Source organism: Grammomys surdaster, unplaced genomic scaffold, assembly GCF_004785775.1.
Source record: "Grammomys surdaster isolate TR1022 unplaced genomic scaffold, NIH_TR_1.0 63, whole genome shotgun sequence".
Classification (NCBI taxonomy): domain Eukaryota; kingdom Metazoa; phylum Chordata; class Mammalia; order Rodentia; family Muridae; genus Grammomys; species Grammomys surdaster.
The window spans coordinates 30,366,459-30,391,381 of NW_021604565.1; the positions used below are offsets into that span (position 1 = coordinate 30,366,459).

The 24,923-nt window shown below is 43.1% G+C and overlaps 1 protein-coding gene across 2 annotated transcripts in view; it reads left to right on the forward strand.

The window, feature by feature from the left end:
* The window catches only part of Deptor (DEP domain containing MTOR interacting protein), a 140,936-nt gene that overhangs the window by 62,640 nt on the left and 53,373 nt on the right, over window positions 1–24,923 (forward strand). For both annotated transcript variants that reach the window (XM_028765341.1, XM_028765345.1), the window contains exon 4: window positions 7,613–7,791. In XM_028765341.1, coding sequence (XP_028621174.1) covers window positions 7,613–7,791 — 179 coding nt within the window. The remainder of the gene's footprint in view (window positions 1–7,612; window positions 7,792–24,923) is intronic.

A 24,923-nucleotide genomic window follows, 5' to 3' on the forward strand; every position in this document is an offset into this window, starting at 1 on the left:
CTTCCTTCCTTCCTTCCTTCCTTCCTTCCTTCCTTCCTTCCTTCCTTTCTTTCTTTCTTTCTTTCTTTCTTTCTTTCTTTCTTTCTTCCCTCCTACCCAGAAAGGATCTCACGATGTGGCTTTGGCTGTCCTGGAAGATAGTGAAATGTAGACCAGGCTGGTCTCAAGCTCACAAAGATCCACCTCCCTCTGCCTCCCAAGCACTGAGAATAAAGGTGAACCTCCCTATACCTGCCTTGGCCTCGGACTCCTTATGTAGTGGGAAATGGGCTTGAATTTCTGATTCTCCTGCCTCTACCCTCCTGAGCACTGGAGCTAGACACGCACCACCATATCTTACTTGCCCCAACCTTGGACCCTGGACACATTTCCCATATTTTCCCACATTGCACAAAGCTTGGCTGACCCTTTTGAATTTTTTTTTTCAGTGTGTAAGGAGATTACTATCAGCTCATTTCTATTCCTGTTTGGGCACCTGAATGGGGCAGTTCCTTCTATTGTATGGCCTTTCCTCTGGGTTAGTGTGAATCTGGGAAATCTGACTTAGAGACACACCAGGAAAGTTGGAAATGAGCTCAGAAGCATGAGCAGAACCTGCTGAGTGTTGGGAGCGGGCAAGGCTCAGCCATGTACAACATGTCGATGGACTGTGACTTCGTGCCATGATTATGGGCTAGCATAGAAACAGCTTTGCTAAAAATCAATTTGCTGTATAAAAGGGAAGATGTTTCAGCCCAACAGCCATACTCTGGATTACCAACTAAAATGCAACTGATGTCCTTGTTAGTACAAATATATAGAGAATCTTAATTTTGATGCAAAATGGAGTTTGATTTCCCCCTCTGTAGTAGCCACATAAAACTTTTAAGGTCATCATTGTCATCCACAGGATTACATGTATTCAAGTTTCTGATGTACTAAGCACAATGATTTGTCAGTGGGAAGGGGGTAGAATAATTCTTGAAACAGAATCTTATGTCATATCCCTCACCAGCCTAAAATTTATTTGTAGCTCAAACTAGCCTCAAACTCACAGCGATCCTCCTGTCTCAGTCTCCTTTTGAGTGCTTGGATTATAGGCATCAGGCACTGACTGATGTTTGTCTGTGTTATCACATTTAAACTGTATAGAAACTCCCACAACTAAGTGCAATTTTGTTTTAAATTATTACTTTTTATTTACTGTGTGTGTGAGTGTGTGTGTGTGTGTTGCACGTGTGTGCAAACATGTGCCATGTGGAGATGAGAGGACAGTCTGTGAGTCCGTTTTCACTCCTATCTCAAGGGTCAAACTCAGGCCATTAGGTTTGCAGAGTAAGCACTGCTATCAGCCAAGCCATCTCTCTGACTCTAGACACCATTACTGTCTCCATTGTGCACATGGGGAATTAGTCAAATAACCAAGTGAGCACCCTGAGTACTTATCTGACCTTAGAGCTCATGCTTTTTAAAATGCCATGGAGATAAGTAATCTAGAGATAACACAAAACTGTGGGTGCGCTATAGATTTGAAAGTACCCTTGTGGGCGGGGGGCTGGAGAGATGGCTCAGCAGTTAAGAGCACTGACTGTTCTTCCAGAAGTACTGAGTTCAATTCCCAGCAACCACATGGTGGCTCACTACGATGTGTGATGGGATCTGATTCTGGTGTGTCTGAAGACAGCAACAGTGTACTCACATATATTAAATAAATAAATATAAAGAAGAAGAAGAGAAGGACAAGGAAGAAGAGGAGAAAGAGAAGGGGAGGAAGAAGATGAGAAGAAGAAAAGAAGAAGAAATCTCTTCGAAAAATAAAGAAGAAAGAACCATTCAGTGACTAAAATAAGGCAAGTGCAGTTATGCCTTAAAGATGGCCCCAAGCATTTCCACCCTTCTATCTGCACGTGCTCATGGTTCTCTAAAGAGGTGTCATGTATGTGGCCTCCCCCATAGGCTCTGACTTTCGAGCCTAGACAGTAAAGCTGTCATGGTTGATTGGTATTTGGCCTCTATGACAAGATGTACAGTAGGGGGAAAATACTCTTCTGGTGCTGAGACAGCTGGATAGCCACATGTAAGAATGGAATTGGCTCCTTACCTCACACCTTACATAACAAGTCAAACTGTGTCATTGAACTAAATATAAGAAAAGAGAACAAGCTGGGGGTGTGTGGGGGGAGCACATGTGGCTGGAGAAAGGCAGAAGCAACAAAGTAAAAGAGATGGATGGAAGCACATCCAAAGGAAAACCTTGCGCTCCGAGCGAGCAGTGCTCTGAAAGTGGGGCCTGATAAGTCACACTAGGAGAAAATACTTAAACAGTAAGTCTAATGAGACACTCACCTTCAGACCATGTACGGAATCAATTAAACTCAATAATAAAGGGTTGTAACCAGCCAGGTGTGGTGGGCCAGGCCTGTAACCTCAACTTTTGGGTGGTGGAGGCAAGAGGATTACAAGTTCAAGGTCGTTGGCTAGGAGAGACTGTATCTCAGAAAAACAACACAATAGGCAAAAGACCTGTAAGCCATTTTTCCCTCCAAGGGAAATAATCAAAATGGACGATAGATGTATGAAAATGATCGAAGCCATAAGTCATTAGGGTTGTACAGATCAAAGCCTCGATGTGATACGTCACACGCACAGAACAGGTACAGTGAAAGGGAACAGATGACAATGATGTTTTGGCTAGAATGTGGAGAATTTGGGAAGCAGTCTTGAACTTTCTCAAAAAGCTGAACAGTTTCCATATGGCTGAACCATTCCATTTCTGTGTATATAATGATTAAAAAAAGAAAAATACACAGACAATCCTGTACAGTCATGCATTACTTAATGACATGGTAGGAGAAACCTATTACTAGGTGACTTTGTCACTGTGTGAGCATTGTACAGTACACTTACACAAACCTAGGCGGTATAGGCTATATTGCATGTATGTGTAGCTTATAAAGCTGAGGTGAACAAAAACCATATAATATTAAAATAGAGAACCAGGCACGGTGATCCATAGCTATGTTTACAGCATTTGGGAGGGAGGGACAGGCAGATACAGAGAGCTGGGCTAGTCTGGGCTGCATAGTTTGTTAGTAGCTGTGAGGTTTTTGTTATTGTTGTTGATGTTTTAGTTGTGGAATGAAAATGCAAACCTGGACCGACCCATGGCTCCAGCCGCATATGTAGCAGAGGATGGCCTAGTGGGGCATCAATGGGAGGAAAGGCCCTTGCTCCTGTGAAGGCTAGATGCCCCAGTGTAGGGGAGCACCAGAGCAGGGAGACAGGAGTGGGTGGGTAGGTGGAGGAGCACCATCACAGAAGCAGGAGGAGGGGGGAAGGGATAGGGGGTGGACAGAGCCAGATATTCAACCCCGAACTATATCTTGATATAGCCTCTGCCCTGGAAGGCAACCTGAACTACACACATGGAGCTACAGGGCTCCATTTACATTTCAAATGTTATCCCCAAATGGGGTTTGGGGGGGGGAGGTGATAGTGGGGAGGAACTGGGAAAGGGAATAACATTTGAAATGTAAATAAATAAAATAGCCAATAAAAAAAAAATTCGGGCTGGAGAGAAGTCTCAGCGGTTAAGAGCACTGACTGCTCTTCCAGAGGTCCTGAGTTCAATTCCCAGCAACCACATGGTGGCTCTCAACCATCTACAGTGTGATCTGACGCCCTCTTCTGGTGTGTCTGAAGACAACTACAGTGTACTCATATACATAAAATAAATAAATAAATCTTTAAAAAAAATTTTTAACAACAACAACAAAAAGAAAATGCTCAAACCCATATTATGGGGATTGCAGTGTAGTAAAAACCATTGAATTGTACCAGCTAAGTGAGTTATCATATGGTGTATGAATTACATCTGAATAAATCCAGAGGTGAAGTGAGGGGATGAGAAGGAAGAGGTAAAGCCAGCATCCTGGTAGCAGTTGCTTCCTCTTCCTGGAGCCCTGTAGCTCCACGTGTGTAGCCCAGGTTGCCTTCCAGGGCAGAGGCTATATCAAGATGTAGTCCGGGGTTGAATATCTGGCTCTGGCCATCCCTTCACACAATTGTGTGAGATGCCTTCCAACCTACAGCCACAGAGGGGACTGCCAAATTAAATCCTGGGGAACCTATAGGATACTTAAGAGACAATTTTTTTACTTTTAAAAGTATATATTTGCCGGGCAGTGATGGCACACGCCTTTAATCCCAGGACTTGGGAGGCAGAGGCAGGCGGATTTCTGAGTTCGAGGCCAGCCTGTTCTACAGAGTGAGTTCCAGGACAGTCAGGGCTACACAGAGAAACCCTGTCTCGGAGGAAAAAAAAAAAAGAGTGTATATTTATTTTTACTGAGTTTAAGTGTTTTGCCTACATGTATGTCTGTGCACCATTTGAGTTCCTGTGCCTATGGAGGCCAGAAGAGCAAGTCCGATCTCCTGAGATTGGAGTCATAGATGGTGATAAACTGCCCTGTAGGTGCCGGGAATCGAACCTGGGTCCTTTGGAAGAGCGGCCAGTGCTCTTAACTGCTGAGCCATCTCTCTAGCTGCTGAGAGTAATTTTTTACATAGCAGAAGGCAATCAGAAGCTAAATGCTTGCTTTAACCTAAAGACTTCATATAAATACTAAAATTCAATCTCAAGAAAGCCTTGGTCTTAAAGAGCAACCAGGAGGGGGACGTTCCTGGATTGTAATGGGAAATGAATACAGATGAGCTGGGGACACTGGGGTGTTTTAAATGGCAAGCTGGGCCAGCTGAGCCTGCCAGCTGGCTTCTTTCCTGAAGCCTTGGCAGGAACAGGTAGCCAGCCACTTGTCCAGAGGCCACTAGCTACTTAGCAGAAGTCCAAAAGGACAGAGCAGGTCATGTTTCTGGCTACATGAAGCTCCATAGAGTAGCCCCGTGCACTTGTCTGCTCAGCACCTCAAAAGGAAAGTGGCCATGCTGGAAGAGGCCGAGGTAGAAGCAAAGGCTAGGAGCCTGTACCAGAAATAAGAGAGGACATTTACAAATCATTCTAATTATATTATTTATTCACTTCGTGTGTGCGTGACGCTCAGAGGACAGTTTCTAGCAGTAGGTTCTGTCCTTCTACCATATGATCCCTAGGGATAGAACTCAGGGCATCAGGCTTGAAGGGGAAGTGCCATCACCCAGTGAGTCATCTTGTCAGCTTGTGGAAAAGGTTTTATTTTTATTATTATTATTTGTCTATTTATTTACTTATTTGCTTTTTTAAAGACAAAAATGTAAGGTAATATTTCACTGTGTTGCCCAGGCTGGGTCTGAATGAAAGAGCCTTCCATCTCAGCTTCTTCCTGACAATAGCGACAAAAGGCATATGCCACCACTCCTGGCTTTGTAAGGACGTCCTTTTTCAATACATACTTGTATACAATGTAGCAAAGAATTCATGAAAATGATTTGTTTTTGTTTTTTTTTTTTAAATAAACCTGTTATGTAAGGAAACACCTATAAACAACTCAGATGGGTCTATGACCTCCAAATGTTAGCTTAGCTGTTAAGTAAGCAGATGCTACCTGGGTGGTTCTAGAAGAGGTACTGTATCTAGGTATCTAGATTTATAAAGACCTGAGAGTCCTGACAGGAAATAATACCTAAAATGTGAAAACAGAGGAAACTAATGTTTCTCTGTCTTCATTCTAAATACCATGAGGGTCTTCAGAAGTGGCGGAATGGCGGTGGTCCTTGTTTGTCCTGTGGATGCGTCCTTCAGCTGAGTCTCACCCCCTGCACAGGCTCCCAGATGTCTCTACAGGGCTTTCGTTTATATAAGTTTGTTCCTAGGTCTGGGCGATGTCACTTCGTCTTTCTCTCAGTGTTCAGAGATCTACTGTATGTCATGTATTTTTTTTTTCTGTTCTCCATTAATAACTGAGATTGAAAAACTACTAAAACTTGGTAGTTCAAATAGCTCTGATGTACTGTTTCTTCTAGTTCTATGGGTCACATGGAGGTTCATCTGCTATTTCTCCTGGGCTCCTTCATGTGGTTGCTGGTAGGTCACACAGAGTGTTTCTGTTGGTCTGGCAGGCCCAAGATAGCCTCAGTGTCTGAGAATTGGTCCGGGCTATTTATTGCCTCCCATGCTGGTTCTCCTTGGGGCCATTCTTCTAGAAATCTGTACCTGCTTCTTACATGGTGACTTCTGGATGGCACCCCCAGGTAAAGGCAGACATTTGTTAGCTCTCCTCAGTGTACCGGATGGCTTAAACAAGAAACACTTGTTTTTGAAGTCAGGATCAAGATGCCAGTCAGTTCAGTGAGGGATTGCTTCTTGTGTGCACATAGATGACTGTCTTCTTGCTACATCCTCACTTGGAGACAGCCATGAGGGAAGAAGCAAGATGTTCTTGTGTCTCCTTTTCGAATATTTATTTATTGTTTATTTGTTGATGTGTGGGGATGGTGTGTGGATGTGAGTTGAGCGAATGCATGTCACGGCGAGCATGTGTGGGTGGAGGCCAGTGGACAACTCTGTGGTTCTCACCTTCCTCTCTTCCCTGTGTTCTGAGAATCAAGGTCACTGGGCTTCCATGGCAGTGCCTTTATCTTCTGAGGCATCATCATACTGGCTCTCTTTCATCTCTCTTCTGATCTCACCATAAGGGCTTTAATCTCAAAAGCTAATTATGCCCAAACTCCCCATCTCAGGTGCTGTCACATTTAGAGAGTGAATGTGCAAATTGGGACTGGTGACACATGCAGTCATCCCACAGTTGTTTTAACACAGCAGTCTGAAAATGGGATTGAAAAATATTGTTAGCCAATTAAGTAAGACAGTGCAGTGTAAAAATCCTGACTAAAAACTCTGCTTTCTTTTTTTTTCCTTTAAAAAAAATATTTATTTTATGTGTATGAGTACACTGTCACTCTCTTCAGACAGACCAGGAGAGGGTATCAGATCCCATTACAGATGGTTGTGAGCCACCATATAGGTACTGGGAATTGAACTCAGGACCTCTGGAAGAAGAGTCAGTGCTTCTAACTGCTGAGTCATCTCACCAGCCTCATCCTTTTTTTCTTTTCCTTTCTTTTTTAGATTTATTTATTTATTTATTTAATGTATACGAGTACAATTATAGCTGTCTTCAGACACACAAAGGATGTCAGATTCCATTACAGATGATTGTGAGCCACCAGGTAGTTGCTGGGAATTGAACTCAGGACCTCTGCAAGAACAGGAGTCAGTGCTCTTAACCACTGATCCATCTCTTCAAACCCCTTTTTCTTTTTTTATTCATTGTGGGGGTGTGAGAGTGGGTGTTAAATAGCAGACCCAGGGTAAGTGCCATACCACCGAGTCAGACCCCCAGTGCTGCCAACTGTCCCAAATGAATAACTCGAATGCAGCCTTGTGTTTTGTGTTTCCGGATTTTCTCTAATTACTAGGAGAAAAGGCATCTTGCTTGCTTTTTACACAGACCCTCGCTTGGAATTGATGTTTGTAGCAGCAAAGGACAGCTACATCTGTCTGTCTGACAGCTCTTCCGTGACACTTCCTGGAGGAAGTGCTTCCCGGAGGCCTATGATGTTGGATTTCAAATGCTCCATTTCCCTTTTGTATATATTTACTTTCCTCTTCTTCTCTCTCTCTTTTTTCCCCTCTCAGATTGATGAGCCCTGAAACTACCCTCCTCCAGCCTAGGGAAGAGGAGGGGGTGAAGTATGAGCGAACCTTCATGGCATCCGAATTCCTGGACTGGTTGGTTCAGGAAGGCGAAGCCACAACAAGGAAAGAGGCCGAGCAGCTTTGCCACCGGCTTATGGAGCATGGCATCATACAGCATGGTGAGTGTACCAGTCAGTGCTTGCTACAGTGACAAACAGTCTCAGAACCTGAGGCTTGTAGCAATATACACTTACTCCTCATTCCCGGCCCATAAGTCTGATGTACCTCCGTGACCTGCTTCTAGGTTGAGAGTCAAGTTCAAGTCTTTATGCTTCTTGCCTTGCCTGTTCATTTCAGATCAGTTTAAAGAGCTGTGTTTGTTTGGCAGATGTGTCAGCAGACATTTCATTTTCTTCCTTAGTTTTAATTTTATGTCTATGAGTGGTTCACCTATATGTGTGTCTGCACTATGTGAGTGCCTAGTGCCCACAGAGGCCAGAAGGAGGGTGTCAGGTCACCTGGGACTGGAGTTACTGATGGAGCCGTGACATGCCATATGGATGCAGGGAGTTGAACCTGGAACCTCTGAAAGAGCAGACTTGCTCTTAACTGCTGAGCTGTCTCCCCAGCCAGTGAAGGCAGATTCTCAGAGAGCTATCAAAAGCTCTGCTTAGGTATGATATCATATCACAATTCCATACTCGACTGGCCCTCAGAACTCATATAGTCACTCTGAATGCGAAGGCAGGAAGATTGGAAGTTCACGGTCATTCAGAGCCAGCCTGAGCTATGAGAAACTCTCAAAAGCAAACATTAAGAGAAGTCTGTCCAAGGTGTGGCCCATGACCCTATGCTAGTATTGGGTGGAGAGATGAGAGAGATAGAGAACCGGAACCGCTTGTGAGTCATGAAGAACAGACCTGGAGACATGAGGGTGGAGACGAATAGCCCGATGTGAGTAGCCTGGCCTACCACCTGAGGCCATGGCAAATCCCCAACCCATGCTGCTGCTGAGCACCAGGTGTGGGTCTGTAGCCATGCAAGCAGCAGGGGTCAGTGTGGATATCAGTGACTCCTATTACCACCACAGTATCATGTGGATGTCCCTGGTCTGGGCTGCCACCTGGAATCATGCCAATGTCCAAAGGCTGTGCAAAGCTGGCCCTGGCCCTCACTGGCTGCAGCCCTCCAGAGAACTGGCCTTGTACCATGAATGTCTGAGTAACACAGTAGACCCTGGTATCTGGGGTGCAGGTGAGCCGGCCCTGAAGGTGTGAGTGTGGAAGAGCAGGCCCCACCACTCACCATTCACCCCTCACCCCTCGCCAACTGTGGCAGGTGGGAGAGCTGGCCCTGTCCCACATTGGCTGCAGCACTCAGGAGAGCTGGGCTTGCACCTCACTTGGGGAGCAGAGAGCTTGCCCTGGTGGTATGGATGCAGGAAAGATGACGGGCTGACCAACTCAGCCAGCACCCAGACCCACATCCAGGGCTGTGAGTGGGTCCATCCCAGTATCTAACCCATCTAGAAACTGCTACAACCTGGGAAGGAGCCAGTCCTGCTGATCCAAAGCTGCAGGATCTCCACAACACAGGGCAAACAAGATATCTGAGAGGAGTCTCAGTGAGGATCCAGTACTGACAGTGTAGCAGAAGCCGGAGGCCTCCTCCACAATGACTCACTGTAATGAATATTTGCAAATAAAGATGTGTGGACAAAAGGGTAGACTGTGGGTCCCACTGCAGCTTCCATGATGAGATGTCTTTTGTTGTTGTTTTTTATTTTGAGGGGAGGGAGGGCAGATACGACGGGAGGGGGAGGTGAGTGGGATGGGTGCGTGTGATGTGAAATTCACAAAGAACCAATAAAAAGTTTAAAAAGGAAGAAAGAAAGAAACATTAAAATATTTCAAAAAAGGAATAAACAGAGGACAACTTGTCGGAGTCTATTCTTTCTTTCCACCATGTACTTCCCGGGAATCAAACTCAGGCTGTCGGGTTTGGCAACAAGCACTTTTACTCGGTGAACAATCTCACTGACCTTGTGATATAATTTCTGAAAGCCCTTTCCAGCCTTGGGAATAATTAATGCAAATGTGCATTATTTATACTAATTATTATTAATAATAATACATGTATTATTAATCACTGGGCAGACCTGGGACCGTGTTAGAAATGAAGAAACATTCCCCCCTCCATGTTCTGCTGAACTTCATCTATAGTTTACCAAGATCCCCATGAAATTAGAATGTTCATAAGGTGCTGAGCATGATGGCATGCGCCTGTAATCTCAACATGGAGAGGTAGAGATTGGAAGACATGGAGTTTAAGGTCGCCCTTGGCTATGTATCAAGTTCAGCATTAAAACATGAGGGGTACTAATACTAAGCTCAACTACAATAGAAAATAATAGGGCACAATTGTGTGGTAAATTTTTTTTGTTATTTGGCAAAAAATTTTATTTATATATAAATAACTATGGATAGTTCGTATATGTATCTACAGAGAGGCATGCGTAGTTAGATATGGTCGAGTGTGGCATCCTAAAAATTATTTGTTACTGAGTTCTAGGATTAGGTATTTGGCGAGCTGCCAGTGTGGAGGCATTGGCTCCTCTGGCTTTCCGTGTGCTCTTGGGCATTCCTTTCTGTAGCATTACTACCATGTGGAACTCATATCTGACTGTTGATGGCCTTATATGTCCATGACTGAATTAAGTTCGGTGGATGTGGGAGGTGTAGATGAAGCACGGCACCGGTGTGTCCTCTGGCCTTATGTAGCTGATAGTCCTGTGACTACAGAATATAAAATATTTATAGAAACAATCCATAAACAGTACAGGATATTTTATGCATATGAGTTATAAAACTTTTATTCATCTGTAGTAATTGTTGTCTCGGAGGCTTACTGCCTCAGCTGCTAACTTAGGCCCAGTCCTGGAAGCTTCTAGCCTTCATATAATCTTATCTAGGCCTTCACCCCTTTCTAGTTCTTTCTGAATTCTGACTGGCTGGTCAACGCACCTGTCCTGGTTCAAAACTCCTATCCATGCTGACTGAGTCAATCTGGATTCTCTCTTTCTTGGCCTCTCGTTAATTTCTCTGCTTGTTCTCATACTAACTTTGACAATATCCTCTAATCTTTTGGCTTCTTCTCATTTTCTGGCTTGTTCTCTCTTCAACCTGTCTCTATAAAACTCTCCAGGAAAAACTTCCTCTCTTTCTCTCTCTGTACTCCTTAAGTAGCTTCCCTTTCCTTTCTCTTCTCTTGAGAATTGGGGATGTCCTATTCTGTCAAATCTTTCTCTGATTCATTACTTTGTCTGCCTCTCAATTAGACATCACTTTCAAACAAAGGTGCTTCATTCTACAAACTAATTTTACCTTAGTTGTTTGGTATTAAAGGTGAATACTAAGAATGTGTCTGTACTCCAGCCAGAGGGTTTAAAGGTGGATGCTGAGGCTGAGCCACAGCACAGCTAGAAACACCCCCCTTTTTTTTTTCAGTAAATAATACAATCTAAGGGCTCACAGTGTGATCAAATACCCTGCAACAATGAGCTTTTTACCTGCATGTATATGTATGTACCACATGTATGCCTGGTCCCTGTAGAGGCCAGAAGAGGACATTATATCATCTGGAACTAGATAGTTTTGAGCTTTTATGTGGGTGCTAGGAATTGAACATGAGTTGTCTGCAGGAACAACAAATAATCGTAACCACTGAGCCCTCTCTCCAGCCCTTGATCATCAAATGTAATTTAGTCTAACCTCTTAAATCCAATAAAGTAGCTATTTTTAAAGTTTTTGCTGTGTTTGATAGGAGAGCTATCATCTCACAAAGCTGTAAGAGAACATAAAGTATGGTAACTAAAAGGTAGGCATTACTAGTTTCATTAATGGATCAAGAAATGAAGATAACAATAAGTTAGACAGTTTGTCTAAAGCCTCATAGGTAAAAAAATAGCCTAATGGGCATTACTGTTAGTAAGTACAAACATGGAATCAGTTAGAGTGACTGCCATTTTCCTCAGTGAGCAAAGGCATTTTTTGGTTTGACTCCACCATCATTTTGTTTCCAGAAACAAAAAGCCAGATGATCCCAAGTTTTATAAGAAAACCAGTTTCTTACACTACAATCTACTGACTCATTCTGTGCATGAGAAAAGATGCCAGATGCCAGGAGTCATTTCCAAATTATTTCCAGGGAATGAGTAATTATACCTCAATTACTGTGTGGTTTTATAATGCTGTAAGCTCCATGCCATAAAGGTGAGCCATGGAAGATAATATCAAGGCATTATTAATGGAGACTCTGAATGCAGACGAAGGTTCCCCAATTGTAGGGGGACTGAAAATTCTGTATGTAGAGTCTAGAATTTCAAGCTCATTTCTAACACAGACCTCATTGCTAGATCTCTAAACTTGGACTTAGGAAAGCGAAAACACCACAGTTGGAGTCCTCATTGACATTCTGAATTGTGTATCCATTAATCAATTTCAGAAGTTAAACATTAAAGCAAGTCTCTACCAGGTGTCTGAATTAAATCAGGTAACTAGGTCAAAGCTAGTCAGTGTGAACATCAGGCCCTCTCAGGAAATACTTTGTCTATGAGTGGTAGACTTCTTTCCAGGCAGGAGTTATTAGATGAGTAATTAGCTGGCATTCATGTTTATGGACATGTATGTGTCTCTGCAGGCATTTGTACATACTTATACAAATGTGTATATAGTCAACATATGCTCATATTTTTTCTAGCTCATTTGTTCTTTTTTTAAAAAATTTTTTCGATTAAAAGCGCCTTAGGTAAGTGCTATACCTTTTCTAAGTAAGTGCTTACTTACTATTAAGTGTCTATACATTATAGACGTGTGTGTGTGTGTGTGTGTGTGTGTGTGTGTGTGTGTGTAAGACCATTGAAGAATCTTACTCTTGGCAAAGCTGACCAAAACTCACTTTATAGACTAGGCTAGCCTCAAATTCACAGCAGTCCTCCTGCTTCAGCCTCCAGGGTATATTCCACCACATCTGAATTTTCAGCCCTAGGGTCTTACCAGGTTTCCTTGGCTGACCTTGAACTCTCAGTACCTCAGATAGACCTTGAATTTGCAGTCTCCCTGACTCTGCCTCCTAAGTAGCTGTGATTATAGGCCTGTACCACCAGGCCCACCTCTTTCTTACGTTCTAATACTGTTCTATTTATTATATGCTAAATACTAGGCTAAATATTTTATAGGTTTTAGTATATTAGGTAGCTAATATATATCTATTTCGCTCGTATTGTTGTGTTTTTCTGCTCCACGGGCATCTTGGCAGTCAGGAACCAAGGAATAGCACAAAGTCACACTACGCAACAAACCTCACACAAGAGATATATTGGAAAGAAGAACAGAATTATAACTGCCTCTGACGGGAAGAGAGACAGCAGAAGGCTGGACAGAGGGGAAGGCTTCAATAGGGTGTGTCTCCAGCATGCATAGTAAGCTTAGTGGGAAAGTATAGTATGCTAGCAAACATTGTATTTTAATTTAAACCATGCTGAGTCACAGGGGCAGGGACTTCCAAGTCTGGGAGACCTGAGTCAAGCCAGGGGCAGGGTGCTTTTTCTTCGGCCTAAGTCTTGGACTTGGGATCAAGTCAGAGTCAAGGTATTCTTTCCATTTTACCATGTACATGTATGTGTGCCTGTGTGTGTGCGTGTGTGATCTTATTAAACCAGTGTACATGCCTGAAATACCAATCCTGGGAGAGGAGATGCTAACTGAAGCAGAAAGTTGGAGGACATCCGGGCCTGCATAGTAGGTTTCAGACCAGCTTGTCCTCAAGGTAAGATCTGGTCTCAAAAATACTTATGTCACAATTTTTATAGTAGATCTGTGACATTGATATAAGTATGGAAAATTAACAGTAAAACATTCTGAGGTTGAAATTCTTTTTAAGATATTTTGCATGGTTGCCTACGTAAGCCATAGCTACTCTAAGCACTGTGCCTAAGAAAGCCACTTGTTTGAGCTGTGGATACAGCTCAGTTGGTGCAGTACTTACCTAGTATGATTGACACCCTAAGATTGGTGGTCAACACCCCAAAAGCTAGGCCTGGTAGCACATGCCCATAATCTAAACACTTAGATGGTGGATGGAGGAGGCTCGAATGTTCAAGGTCATCTTTGACTATGTAATGAGTTTGAGGCCAGCCTCAGCTAGATAAGATGCTTACACAAGATGAAGCAGGGGTATTGGAGGAATGACTCAGTGGTACTTGTGGCTTGTGCAAAGGACCTGGTTTCAGTTCCCAGCACCCACATAGTAGTAGACTCAAGGTTCAAACCAGAGCAGTGAAGTTTTAAAAACTACCTCTTTTCCTGCTGAGGAGGACCAGTTGCTCACTGTCAGCCCCAGCAGGCTAAGAAGAAAACATTGTTAGCTCATAAAATCTGAACTGTGTTGTCTATATGCCAATAGCACATGTGTCCTGACAAATGATGCAACTTATTTAAAAAAAAAAAAAACGAATTGTTAGCCCATAAAATCTACTCTTTTCTCAAACACTAACCTTGGAGGTTTTGTGTAGCTTTTGCAAGTAGGGTAGACACAGTTTCCTAATACTAAATATTTCCCCAGCTGCCTTAGCTGTCAACTGGTTATCTTAGCTCTAAGTGGAGAAAGATGGAAGCCAGATAATCACAGGGGTAAACCACTCCCAGTTGCAGCAGCTGACCCTGGCTAATCAGGCTCTTGCTGCTGCTGGGTCCACACAAATCATTTCCTCCTCTTCCGCTTTGGCCAGAGCACTTTAGCAATATCAACACTCTATAAAGCCTTCTGGCTTTTCCTTTTAAGTCTATAATTATATTAAACCTTGAAATACACAGTTTTACATACATTACCTTTCCAATCCTCCCAGCTCCCTGAGGGGAGCTATGCGTATATCATCTCAAGATGAGATATTTGCTTACCAAGAAAGATGCCAGGCTCAGATAGAAATGAGTGGCATCATCCCAGTAATCAAGGTCACTGGTGGAAGTCAGCCTAAGGTTGCAAACAACTGGACCAAATTAAGTAACTAGTAAAAAAAAAATGTATAAAGAAGGAAAGGGAGAGGAGGGTTAAAGAGAAACGATTTTTTTCTACCCTTCTTAAGTTCTTAATGGAGCCCCCTCTGACAAAAGATAAGATGGAAAAAAAAGTGTGTGATCGTCACTCAGTTCCGTGCACACAGCGTGAGTTCACTCACCAGCACTGTGTAGAACAAGCACTTAGGGCATAAGTGGGGTGGGGGGGAGTTTCTAGGTCATCCTAGACTACACATAGTTTGGGGCTAGCCTGGAAACATAAGACCCCATCTCAGAGAAAAACAGGCAATAGAAGTTTAATAACACGTATACCTCTTATACACGTGGAGAAACCCCAGAGAAATAAGCAACTCTAAAAACCCTCCTTCCATTCCTGAATCCTATGATGAGAAAAGAGAACAGACTCCCTCAGGCTGTCCTCTGACTTCCATACGATTGTGAGGTGGCAAGAGAGCACACACACTTATAATCTATACATATGTCAATGTAAATATACATATTCATATATACACATGCATATATATATCATAGTGTGGATGATTTTAGTGGCTTTTGAAGTTATAGTGCATAAAAGCTTTAAGGATTCAATGTGCTGTTCCTGTTTTTATCTAAAATGTCTCACTTTCATAAATTCAATTTATCTGGTATTTCTTTTGAGGTTTATTTATAGGTATCTAGATTAAAAAGATAAAAAATATATACTTAAAAACTGGTCAAAGCAATTTTTGTTATACATAGGTCACAAGAAAGCCAAGACAGGTTTTGACTTCAAACACTGTCCATAAGTATACTCATGGACTTCTCCTTGTTCTCAGCCATCAGGGGCTGGTATATGCTTGTGTATAGGCACGCGTACATGTGTCTGGGCTCCTTTCCTGTCCCACGCCACTTTATTTTAGTCTGGCTCATCATGTCATCCTTGAACTGTTCCTGTTTTCTCACTGAAGGAAGGCCAAAGACATTGAAAGACAGACAGACAGACAGACAGACAGACAGAGTGTGTTTCTCTGTCTATTTCTGAATGTATCAGTGTCGGGGAATGAGAGCTGAGGCTATCACTCAACAAACAAGAGACCATTTATCTAGCATCCATGATGTCCTGCGTTTAACTCATGACACACATAAATATGAAGGCTGGGGAGCTTGATCAGATATCAGATAAGGCTAGACAGACATCAGGGGTAGGAGGGTTGTTCTAAAGTGATGTAGCAGAATTTTTTTTTTTTTTGCTAAAACTAGGCTTACAGGCTGGGAGATTGGATCACAACAGCCTGACTTAAGTACGGTCAGAAAGAAGCTTTTTGAGAGGCCAGGCTGTCCTTGTTTGGTCCTCCTTCCCTGTCTTAGATAGCGTTTCTATATCACTGTGGTAAACACTATCACCAAAAGCAACTTGGGATGGAAAGAGTTTATTTAGTTTATGCTTCTACATCATGGTTCATTACCAAAGTAAGTCAGGACAGGAGCTCAGGGGGAATCTGGAGGCAGGTACTGATGCAGAGACTATGAAGGGGAGCTTACTGCCTTGTTTCCTCCAGCTCGCCCAGCCTTACGGCACTTAAGACTACCAGCCCAGGGTTGGCACTACCCACAGTGGGCTGTGCCTTCCCAAATCAATCACTAATTATGAAAATGCCCTACTGGATTGCCTACAGTCTAATCTTATGGAAGCATTTTATCAGTTGAGGCTTCTTCTGAGATGACTCTAGCTTGTGTCAAGTTGATATAAAATTAGTACATTTTCTTTAGGGCACTTACTTACTTACTTACTTACTTACTTACTTACTTGATTTTACTGGCTGAGTCATTGCCCAACCCCCTTCATTCTTCTTTGTGCCTGAATAATACTCTACTGTATAGATAAACTATATTTTCTTCATTCCTCTTTAAATAGGCACCCACACTAATTCCATATACTAGCTATTACGAATAGTCCAGAATAACCATGAGTGTGACCATGTAGCTTTTATATGCTGACTTCGTTTTACCCGAGACAGCTGAATCCTGGTAGATCTGGTTTTAGGTTTTTGAGGACCCTCCATACCAGTGGCTCTCAACCTCCCTAACCCTGTGACCTTTTAATACAGTTCCTCATGTTGTGGTGACCCTCAATCGTAAAATTATTTTTGCTGCTACTTCATAACTAATTTTGCTACTGTTACAAATCATACTGTACATATCTATGTTTTCCAATGGTCTTATGTGACCCCTATGAAAGTCGTTCAACCCCCAAATGGACCCATTGTGCCACACCCTGTTCCTCAGTAGCTGTACTAGTTTGTATTCTACGGATAATTATGAGGCCTCCTTTTACTCCAACTTCTTGCCAGTGTCTGTTACTCCTTTATTAGTATAACTGAGCTGAGATAATGCATTGGAGTAAGCGTTGAAGGTGGCTTTTCATATGTATTTGAGCCATTCTTGTTTTTCTTTTATTTATGCTCCTGAGGATTGAACCTAGGGCCTTGTGCATCCTAGGAAAAGGCTCTACCACTGAACTTCATCCACAGCCTGCTCTGGCTTTGAGCTCAGTTGGTAGCCTAGCCAACCTTAAACTTGCTATAGTCCTGCCTTAGTGTTCCAAGTAGTTAGGATTACAGGCTGGTACTATCAGAGCCACCTGTAGATTTTTTTTTTTTGAAAAGATTTTTTGATTTTTTTGAGGTCATTTGCTCATTTTTAAATGAATTTTTTCTTGATCATCATCATCTTCTTTTTCTTTGTCCTCTTCTTCCTCCTCCTCCTCCTCCCCTCTCTCCTCCTTATCCTTCTATTTGTTCTCTATGCTCCATTATAATCTTCTCTGTAGCCATAATCTAATATAATCTTTGTTTTCTCTATTTAGAATTTCCAGGAATTGACTTGATGGCACGTCATCCTTGCTATTATGCTATGCCTCACATGCATCCTCTAGAAAGTCTCCCAGGAGCCTCTGGGGCTCTGGATCCTATACCTGTATTAGTCAGGGTTCTCTAGAGAAAAAGAACTGATAGAATACACACACACACACACACACACACACACACACACACACACACACGATTATTAGAGTGGTTGTGGCCCAACTGTTCCAACCATGGCTACCTTGTGACAGCTAAAGAATCCAATAGTTGTCTGACTCATGAGACTCCTTGTTTCTCCTGGTCTTCAGTATATGCCAGAATCCCTAAGAAGCAGGCTCTAAGACATGTGGAGGAATGAATTTGCAAGCAAGACGGCAAGCAGGCAGACGCAAATAGCTGCCTTCTTCCATGTCCTTTATATATTCTGAAATCTGTAGGCCCAGGCTTAAGGTGGATCTTCCGTCAATAAAAATCCCTCACAGTTGTACCTGGGAGCTTAGGTTTTAGTTAATTCCAGGTGTACTCAAGTTGACAACCAAGAATGGCCATCATAAAGTCCCTCATTTTAACTTTGTTTTTTTGGTTGATATTTCAGTGTCAATACAATACATGTCAACTATTCAAGTTCCCTTCCCCCTTCCTCCTCCTCTCCTTCCCTCCTCATCTCTTCTCCCCTCTCTGTCCGTCTCCCCTTCTCCTCATTATTTCTCAATTCCTTGCTCTTCCCCCCGTTTTGCAGTCCTGAGGATCAAACCGTGGACTTTGTACATGCACCCATTTAGCTGTGCTCCCAACCCCAGAACCCTCTAACCCCCTAGACTGATAATGGAGAACGAACTGATACTGTCTTGGCACAAAGTATCATTCAGTAAGCGGTTTCGGATTGTCTCTCTCACTGTTATCACCAGCATCTGCATCATCAGATGCCTTTCAGAGCTGGGCAGTGATAGTGCACGCCTGTAATCCCAGCACTTGGGAGGCAGAGGCAGGCGGATTTCTGAGTTCGAGGCTAGCCTGGTCTACAGAGTGAGTTCCAGGACAGCCAGGGCTACACAGAGAAACCCTGTCTCGAAAAAAAAAAAAATATATATATATATATATATCTTATACTACATGATCCATGCAAAATCTCAATCACTCCTCTCTCTCACTTTCCCTCCCTCTCTTGGAACCTGACTGACCTGACACCTTGTGATACCTAATCAGATATCAAGATCTACAGTCACCTGGGAGACAAGCCTCTGGACATGCCTGGGGGCTATTATTTGGGGATTGATTGAGGTAGGAAGGCCCACCCACTATGGGTGGCACCATTGCTGGGATCCTGGACTGTAGAAGAAAAGGAGCCGAGCAGTGTTCATCTCCCCCTTCCTTCCTGACTGTCGATGCATATGCCCAGCTGAACCCAGCTCCTGCTGACATGATGTCTCCATCATGAAGGCCTGTTCTCTTACACTGTGAGCCAAAATAAACCGAACCCTTCCTTAAGTTGCTTTTGTCCAAGTAGTTTATCACAGCAACAAACGAGCACTCTGCTCACGCTGGTTTTTTTTTTTTTTTTTAACCTGACATTTCTTGTAGCAGGAATTGGAAGTAGCCGGAAAGCTTTACAATGAAGTGTTACATTTTGATTTCTCACCTATTATCTTGGCTAAGTTTACTTTGAATCGTTTTTTTTTCCCTCTTCTCATCCCTATCTTTTTTTCCCTTCTGCCAACTAAACAATTATATGTGTATCCTAACTTGGAGCCTTCAAGTGTTGTTTTGTTCTTGTAATACCAGCTAATAGGATTCTGTGCCCTAAGAATCAATTTCCTGCTTTCACATCCTCTTTGTAATGTCAGGGCTGAGGAAGTAATTATTTTAGCTTGTGACTCACTGTTGTTATTGCCCTTGGAAAGCTTCATATCCCAAGTACCTAGCACCATCCTTCTGAGGAGTCGGAACTCAAAAACAATTGCTTATCTTCCTGCATCAAGGACTTCTGCTGTTTGGATAATAGTCCTTCAACTGCCTCCCCTTAGGAGGACGTGAAGTGGGTGGTTACAGACTGAAGTACAGCTCAGATTGTCTTTTACTTGGGGGTGAGTGTAGGAGGATCAGGAGTTCCAGAGCAGCTTCTGAATTGTTCTAGGCCAGCCTACCTGAACTATGTCTCACAAACAATGCAAACAGCACCCATAATGGCTTTCTGAGCCGTTTCTTGTGATTCAAACCTACCATTTCTTTCAATACTGAGGAGAATAAGACAAAATCTCATGTATTAGACCAGCCCGTTAAGACCTTGTCAAAACAACAAAAAAGTTTTCTGTCCTAATTCATTATCAATTCATGTTTTCTTCATTAATGTTTGGTTGTTGTTGTTTTTTTAATATCGACAATTTTTTTTTAATGTACAGTATTTTGTTGTGGGGTATTCATCAGAAAAGACTGCTTGGACATGGGTTTAAGCCAATAGAAAGTCTTTATTAGCTGGCAACTACACTGCATGTTTGGGATCACAGTATAACACTGAGCTCTTCTTTTTTTTTTTTTTTTTCTTTTTTCTTTTTTCCGAGACAGGGTTTCTCTGTGTATCCCTGGCTGTCCTGGTACTCACTCTGTAGACCAGGCTGGCCTTAAACTCAGAAATTCGCCTGCCTGTGCCTCCCAAGTGCTGGGATTAAAGGCGTGCGCCACCACTGCCCGGCTTTTTTGGTTTTTCGAGACAGGGTTTCTCTGTGTACCTCTGGCTGTCCTGGAACTCACTCTGTAGACCAGGCTTGGGGTCAGCTTTTAATCACAAAGGCCATATCCTGGGTTGACATACTTAAGTTAACCACAGCAGTTAGCCAGAAGCGGAACTACAGAAGCTAAAAAGCAAGGTTAGTCCATTTAGAGAGTTTCCCAAAACTATAAGGACTTTCAAGGAGTATAGACCTTTGTTCTAGTTTTGGCCTGTGATGCTTTGTGCAGTTTTACAGCCTGAATGGTCCTTCTATTAGGGTCTAGGAGTTGCCCCCCAAACCACACAGACAATGATCTCAGTCAGACCAGGATAGTTTATTGAGCATTTGCCCCAGAACTGATTGATCGGTGCCACAGACCAGACTGATTGTAACCACAAGCCGGAATCCTACAGAACTTTTAAGCCTGAAATCCATAAACATCTGTGCCAAGTTACTCAACCACAATTTAAGGATAGAGGACTTCCAAAAGGAACATGTCTTTTGTTGCGTATTTATCCTGCTCCCATTGGTTGGCATATTCAACTGTGGCAGGGAACTTGCCTTGCCTAACGTTCATGTCTTAACTTGCCAGCCATTAAGTCAGTTACCGTACACATACATGTCTCCTTCTGCCAAGTAGGATGTCCATTCCCAGGGAGGTTTTGGGAACTTAAAACTTTAATTGATTCCCATTTAAAATGCAAGCCAGACTCCAAGTGGCTTCTTATATTGGTGTAGGTGTCTCTCTTATGTTGGGGCTCATCCTAGGGGCAGCTTATTATACACAAATGCAGGAAGTGCTACCGGGCAGTTGGTTCAGGTCCAAGCTTATAACTATACAAAGCAGTTCTAACTGACCTGATTGTGATTGGTCTCCAAGAACACCAAAGCACAGAACATACCAGAATATGCAATCAACTTGGGCATGAAAGCATTTCCTGGTAACATTAGTAACAGCATCAAATGGCTGGCTAGACAAGCCGCAGCTCCTCAGGCCTTAACACTCCCAACACAGAGTCAGTGTGCTAAAGTCTGGGCCCTGTTACGATGTGCCACACCGATCATGTGCTTGGTTTGAAACAAAACATTGCAAACCCTCCTTGGACTTCGTGTGTTTGTTTGTGTTGAGGTAGACTCTCACTGTGTGGCCAAGCCAGCCTCCTCTTCCTCAGCCTCTTACGTGCTTACAGGTGTGCTGTATTGTCACTCTTTCCCAAGGAACACTTCAGGGATGACTAAAGGTGACCATCCTCCTCCCTCCTCCATTGGTAGCTAACAGTCACATGGACAGTTGAACTTGTACAGCTCAAGATGCTGCTTTTCTATTTGTCCTTAGATCACTCATGTGGGTAACCCTTTAGATAACCAGCTTCCTTATTCTTTTGTCTGCTGACATCATCTTACTAAGTGCTCGCGCTCTCTCTCTCTGTCTCTCTCTCTGTTTCTCTCTCTCTCTGTCTCTCTGTTTCTCTCTCTCTCTCTCTCTCTCTCTCTCTCTCTCTCTCTCTCTCTCTCTCTCTCTCTCATGTTTTTCCCCCCAAGGTTTCTCTGTGTAATAGCTCTGCCTGTCCTAGAACTCTCTTTGTAAACCAGGCTGGCCTTGAACGCACAGAGATCTACCTGTCTCTTCCTCCCAAGTGCTGGGATTAAAGGCCTACACCATCATACCTGGCTCATTTTACTAATTTCTAAGGGGGAAATGTAGCCTCATCATCCACACAGAAAAGAATACATCTGTACTGTCAGTAGTATTTTGGTAGATAAGATACATCATCCCTACCTTCTGAAGAGTTATGGTACACGATGAATACAAGTCTGATCCTTAACCAGTAGATTAGTGTTTCTGCAAACATCTTAGGCAACAAGAGCCATCTTGTTCAATGGCTCTACCTTTCCAGCCATGTCTGCTTTTCTTGTTTAATATCCCATTTAATACCAGAGCAAACTGAGGATATGGCTCTGTCCTTGACTCGAATGCCCAGGGCCCTGGGTTTGAGTCCTAGAACTACCAAACAACAACAAAGGTTTAGGTGGCTACTCAAATGCAAAGAAAAGAACCCAATGTGCAAATAATCCACGAGCCTTGGGAATTTCACGCAAGCAAAGAAGACACAGAGGGTCCCAGGAAATAGACACTGGGACAGTGAAAATTTTTGTTTTGGGGCTAGAGGTAGCTCAGTTGTATAGCATTTGCCCACCATGCTGGAGGCCCTAGGTTCAACTCCCATAACTTCAAAGGGAAAAGGGAAAAAAATCATCTATCAAGGACAACTATTGATACGATCACAATTAGAAAACGTATGTGGTCGTCAGAGAGCTTTCCTCCTGCAACAGATGAAGACAGATACAGAGACCCCACAACCAGACCCGAAGGAAAGAAAATGTATGTGAGTTTTGAACACTATCTCTTCTCATAGCCTCCCCCACCCCCTTCAGAGAGGCTTGTCCTGCCTGATGCCAGGCTGCAGGCTCAGCAGCCGGTAGGGTGGAGGCCAGAGGATTAGTTCAAGGCCAGACTTGGCTACTTGAGTCCTTATTTATATAGATACATAAACTAGCAGATGAATGAACAGGAGACATTCGTGGTCCCCAGGAGCAAATGCACCAAACTGTCCGCTTCAGAGTCATGTGACTCTTTGTTCTCCTTTATTCCTTTCTTGCCTAGCTTTTTCCAGATAGAGTATGGACTTCTGTGTGATAGAAACATCAAGTTTGTGCCAGGCCATTAGTGGATGCTTTCAATCCAGCTACTCAGGAGGCTCAGGCAGAAGGATTACATGTCTGTGACAGGCCTGGGAAAAGTGTTTTTTAAACCACATCCCAAAATACAACGATAAGATGGCTGAGGATGTAGGCCAGTGATAAATGCTTACCCTCTCTGGCATGCCTAAGGCCCCGAGGCCAGTTCCTGAGCAACACAGAAAACAAGACAAATGAACAAGCACTTAGAGCAAGCGATCTACTTTGAAGTAGGGTCTAGTCTTGGACTCCATAAGTAGGGGGATATGACCTTGAACTCCAGATCCCCCCAGCTTCAACCTCCCAGTTGCTGGAATTATAGGAATTGCTGGCATTATCCTGCCCAGCTCTGGCTAATGATGTTTGGATTCACTATGAGAAAATGGCATGTTATAGTGTCGAAACAATTTGCTTTTCTTTCTTTAGAATATAAACTTTCACATTTAGCTGTTATTTCTTCAGATGTTATATAACAGATGGCTATAAAAGAAACTTTTGGCTTCCTTAACATAGTTATATTTTAAATTTTACTGTGTCTTAACACGCTCCCTTATTTCATGCTTGCCTTTGGCTTAAGGGATTGAAGTGTCTTCAGTGAGGTTATCTGTACCCTTGATCTAGATATCTGGTTCAAGTTCCCATTCCTTAGTGGGTGAAAGGTAACAGCCCTGTAGGGGAGGGAAGCAAGATGTTGTGAACCAAGGCTGGTATCAGTCTTTGAAAGTTTCAGATAAAGATCCTCTCAAGGGCTCCAGGTCAGGTACATGCCAGATCTCTGACATGAATTACCCATTTGTTCCTCACCTGGAGATGGCACAATAACCAACCAAGATGAGAGATAGGTTAGTGAGCTGCCCAAATCACACACTCAGGCTGCGAATGTGGCAGAGCTGGGAGGGAAACCCTGATTATCTAACTCTAAAACCTGTGCTCAGGGGAAGGATTGTGGGAGGGGTGACCTGGAGGAGGGGCAGTGAGCAGGAAGTAAATAAATTTAATAGATAGATAGATAGATAGATAGATAGATAGATAGATAGATAGATAGAACCAGTGCCCTTACTGGGATGTGAGAGAATAAAACCCATTCAAGGTCATCCTTAGCTACATAACAAGTTCCTGGAAATCCTGGACTACACTAGACTCTGTCTTAAAAACAAACAAATAAACAAACAAACACTAAATCAGGGCCAGCAAGGATGATTGGGATGACTTTGTCCCACATGCATGTTATCTGTTCAATCCACAGAACCCATGTGTTTTAAGACTCTGTCTTAAAAACTCTTAAAAGACCCTGTCTTAAAAACAAACAAATAAACAAACAAACACTAAATCAGGGCCAGCAAGGATGATTGGGATGACTTTGTCCCACATGCCTGTTATCTGTTCAATCCACCGAACCCATGTAATGATGGAGGGAGAGAACTAACTCCATACACTTGTCCTGTGACCTCTTCATGTGCCATGTCTAAAAACAGGTGGCAACACACATGTCATCCCAGCACTGCGGGAGTACAGAAGGACTCCTGGGGCATGCTGGCCAGCTGGGCTAGCTGAATTGTCAAGTGACAGGTTCAGGGAAGAGATCCTGTCTCAAGAGAAGAAGTAGAGTGTAATGAAAGTTCCCCTCAGTCTTCCCCATGCACACACAAAATGTGCCCCTGCACCCACAAGTGCACATATGAACATGCAACAACCCCACTGCCACACATGGTACGAAACCTGTGTTCCTCCTTGCAGAGTGTATCTTATTTTCTAAGAGTTACTTAACACCAACACCTTTCAGTAAGGTTCCAGATTGTTTGTTTTTAAAAGCAATGGTGTCTCTTTTAGCAGACTGTGGAACTGGTAAAGTTCGTAGCAAGCAGGTGGTACCATCTGCCCGTCACAGAGCTGAGATAGCTATCTGGGGCTAGGCTTGGCACCTAACAGGTGCTCCACTGTGGAATAA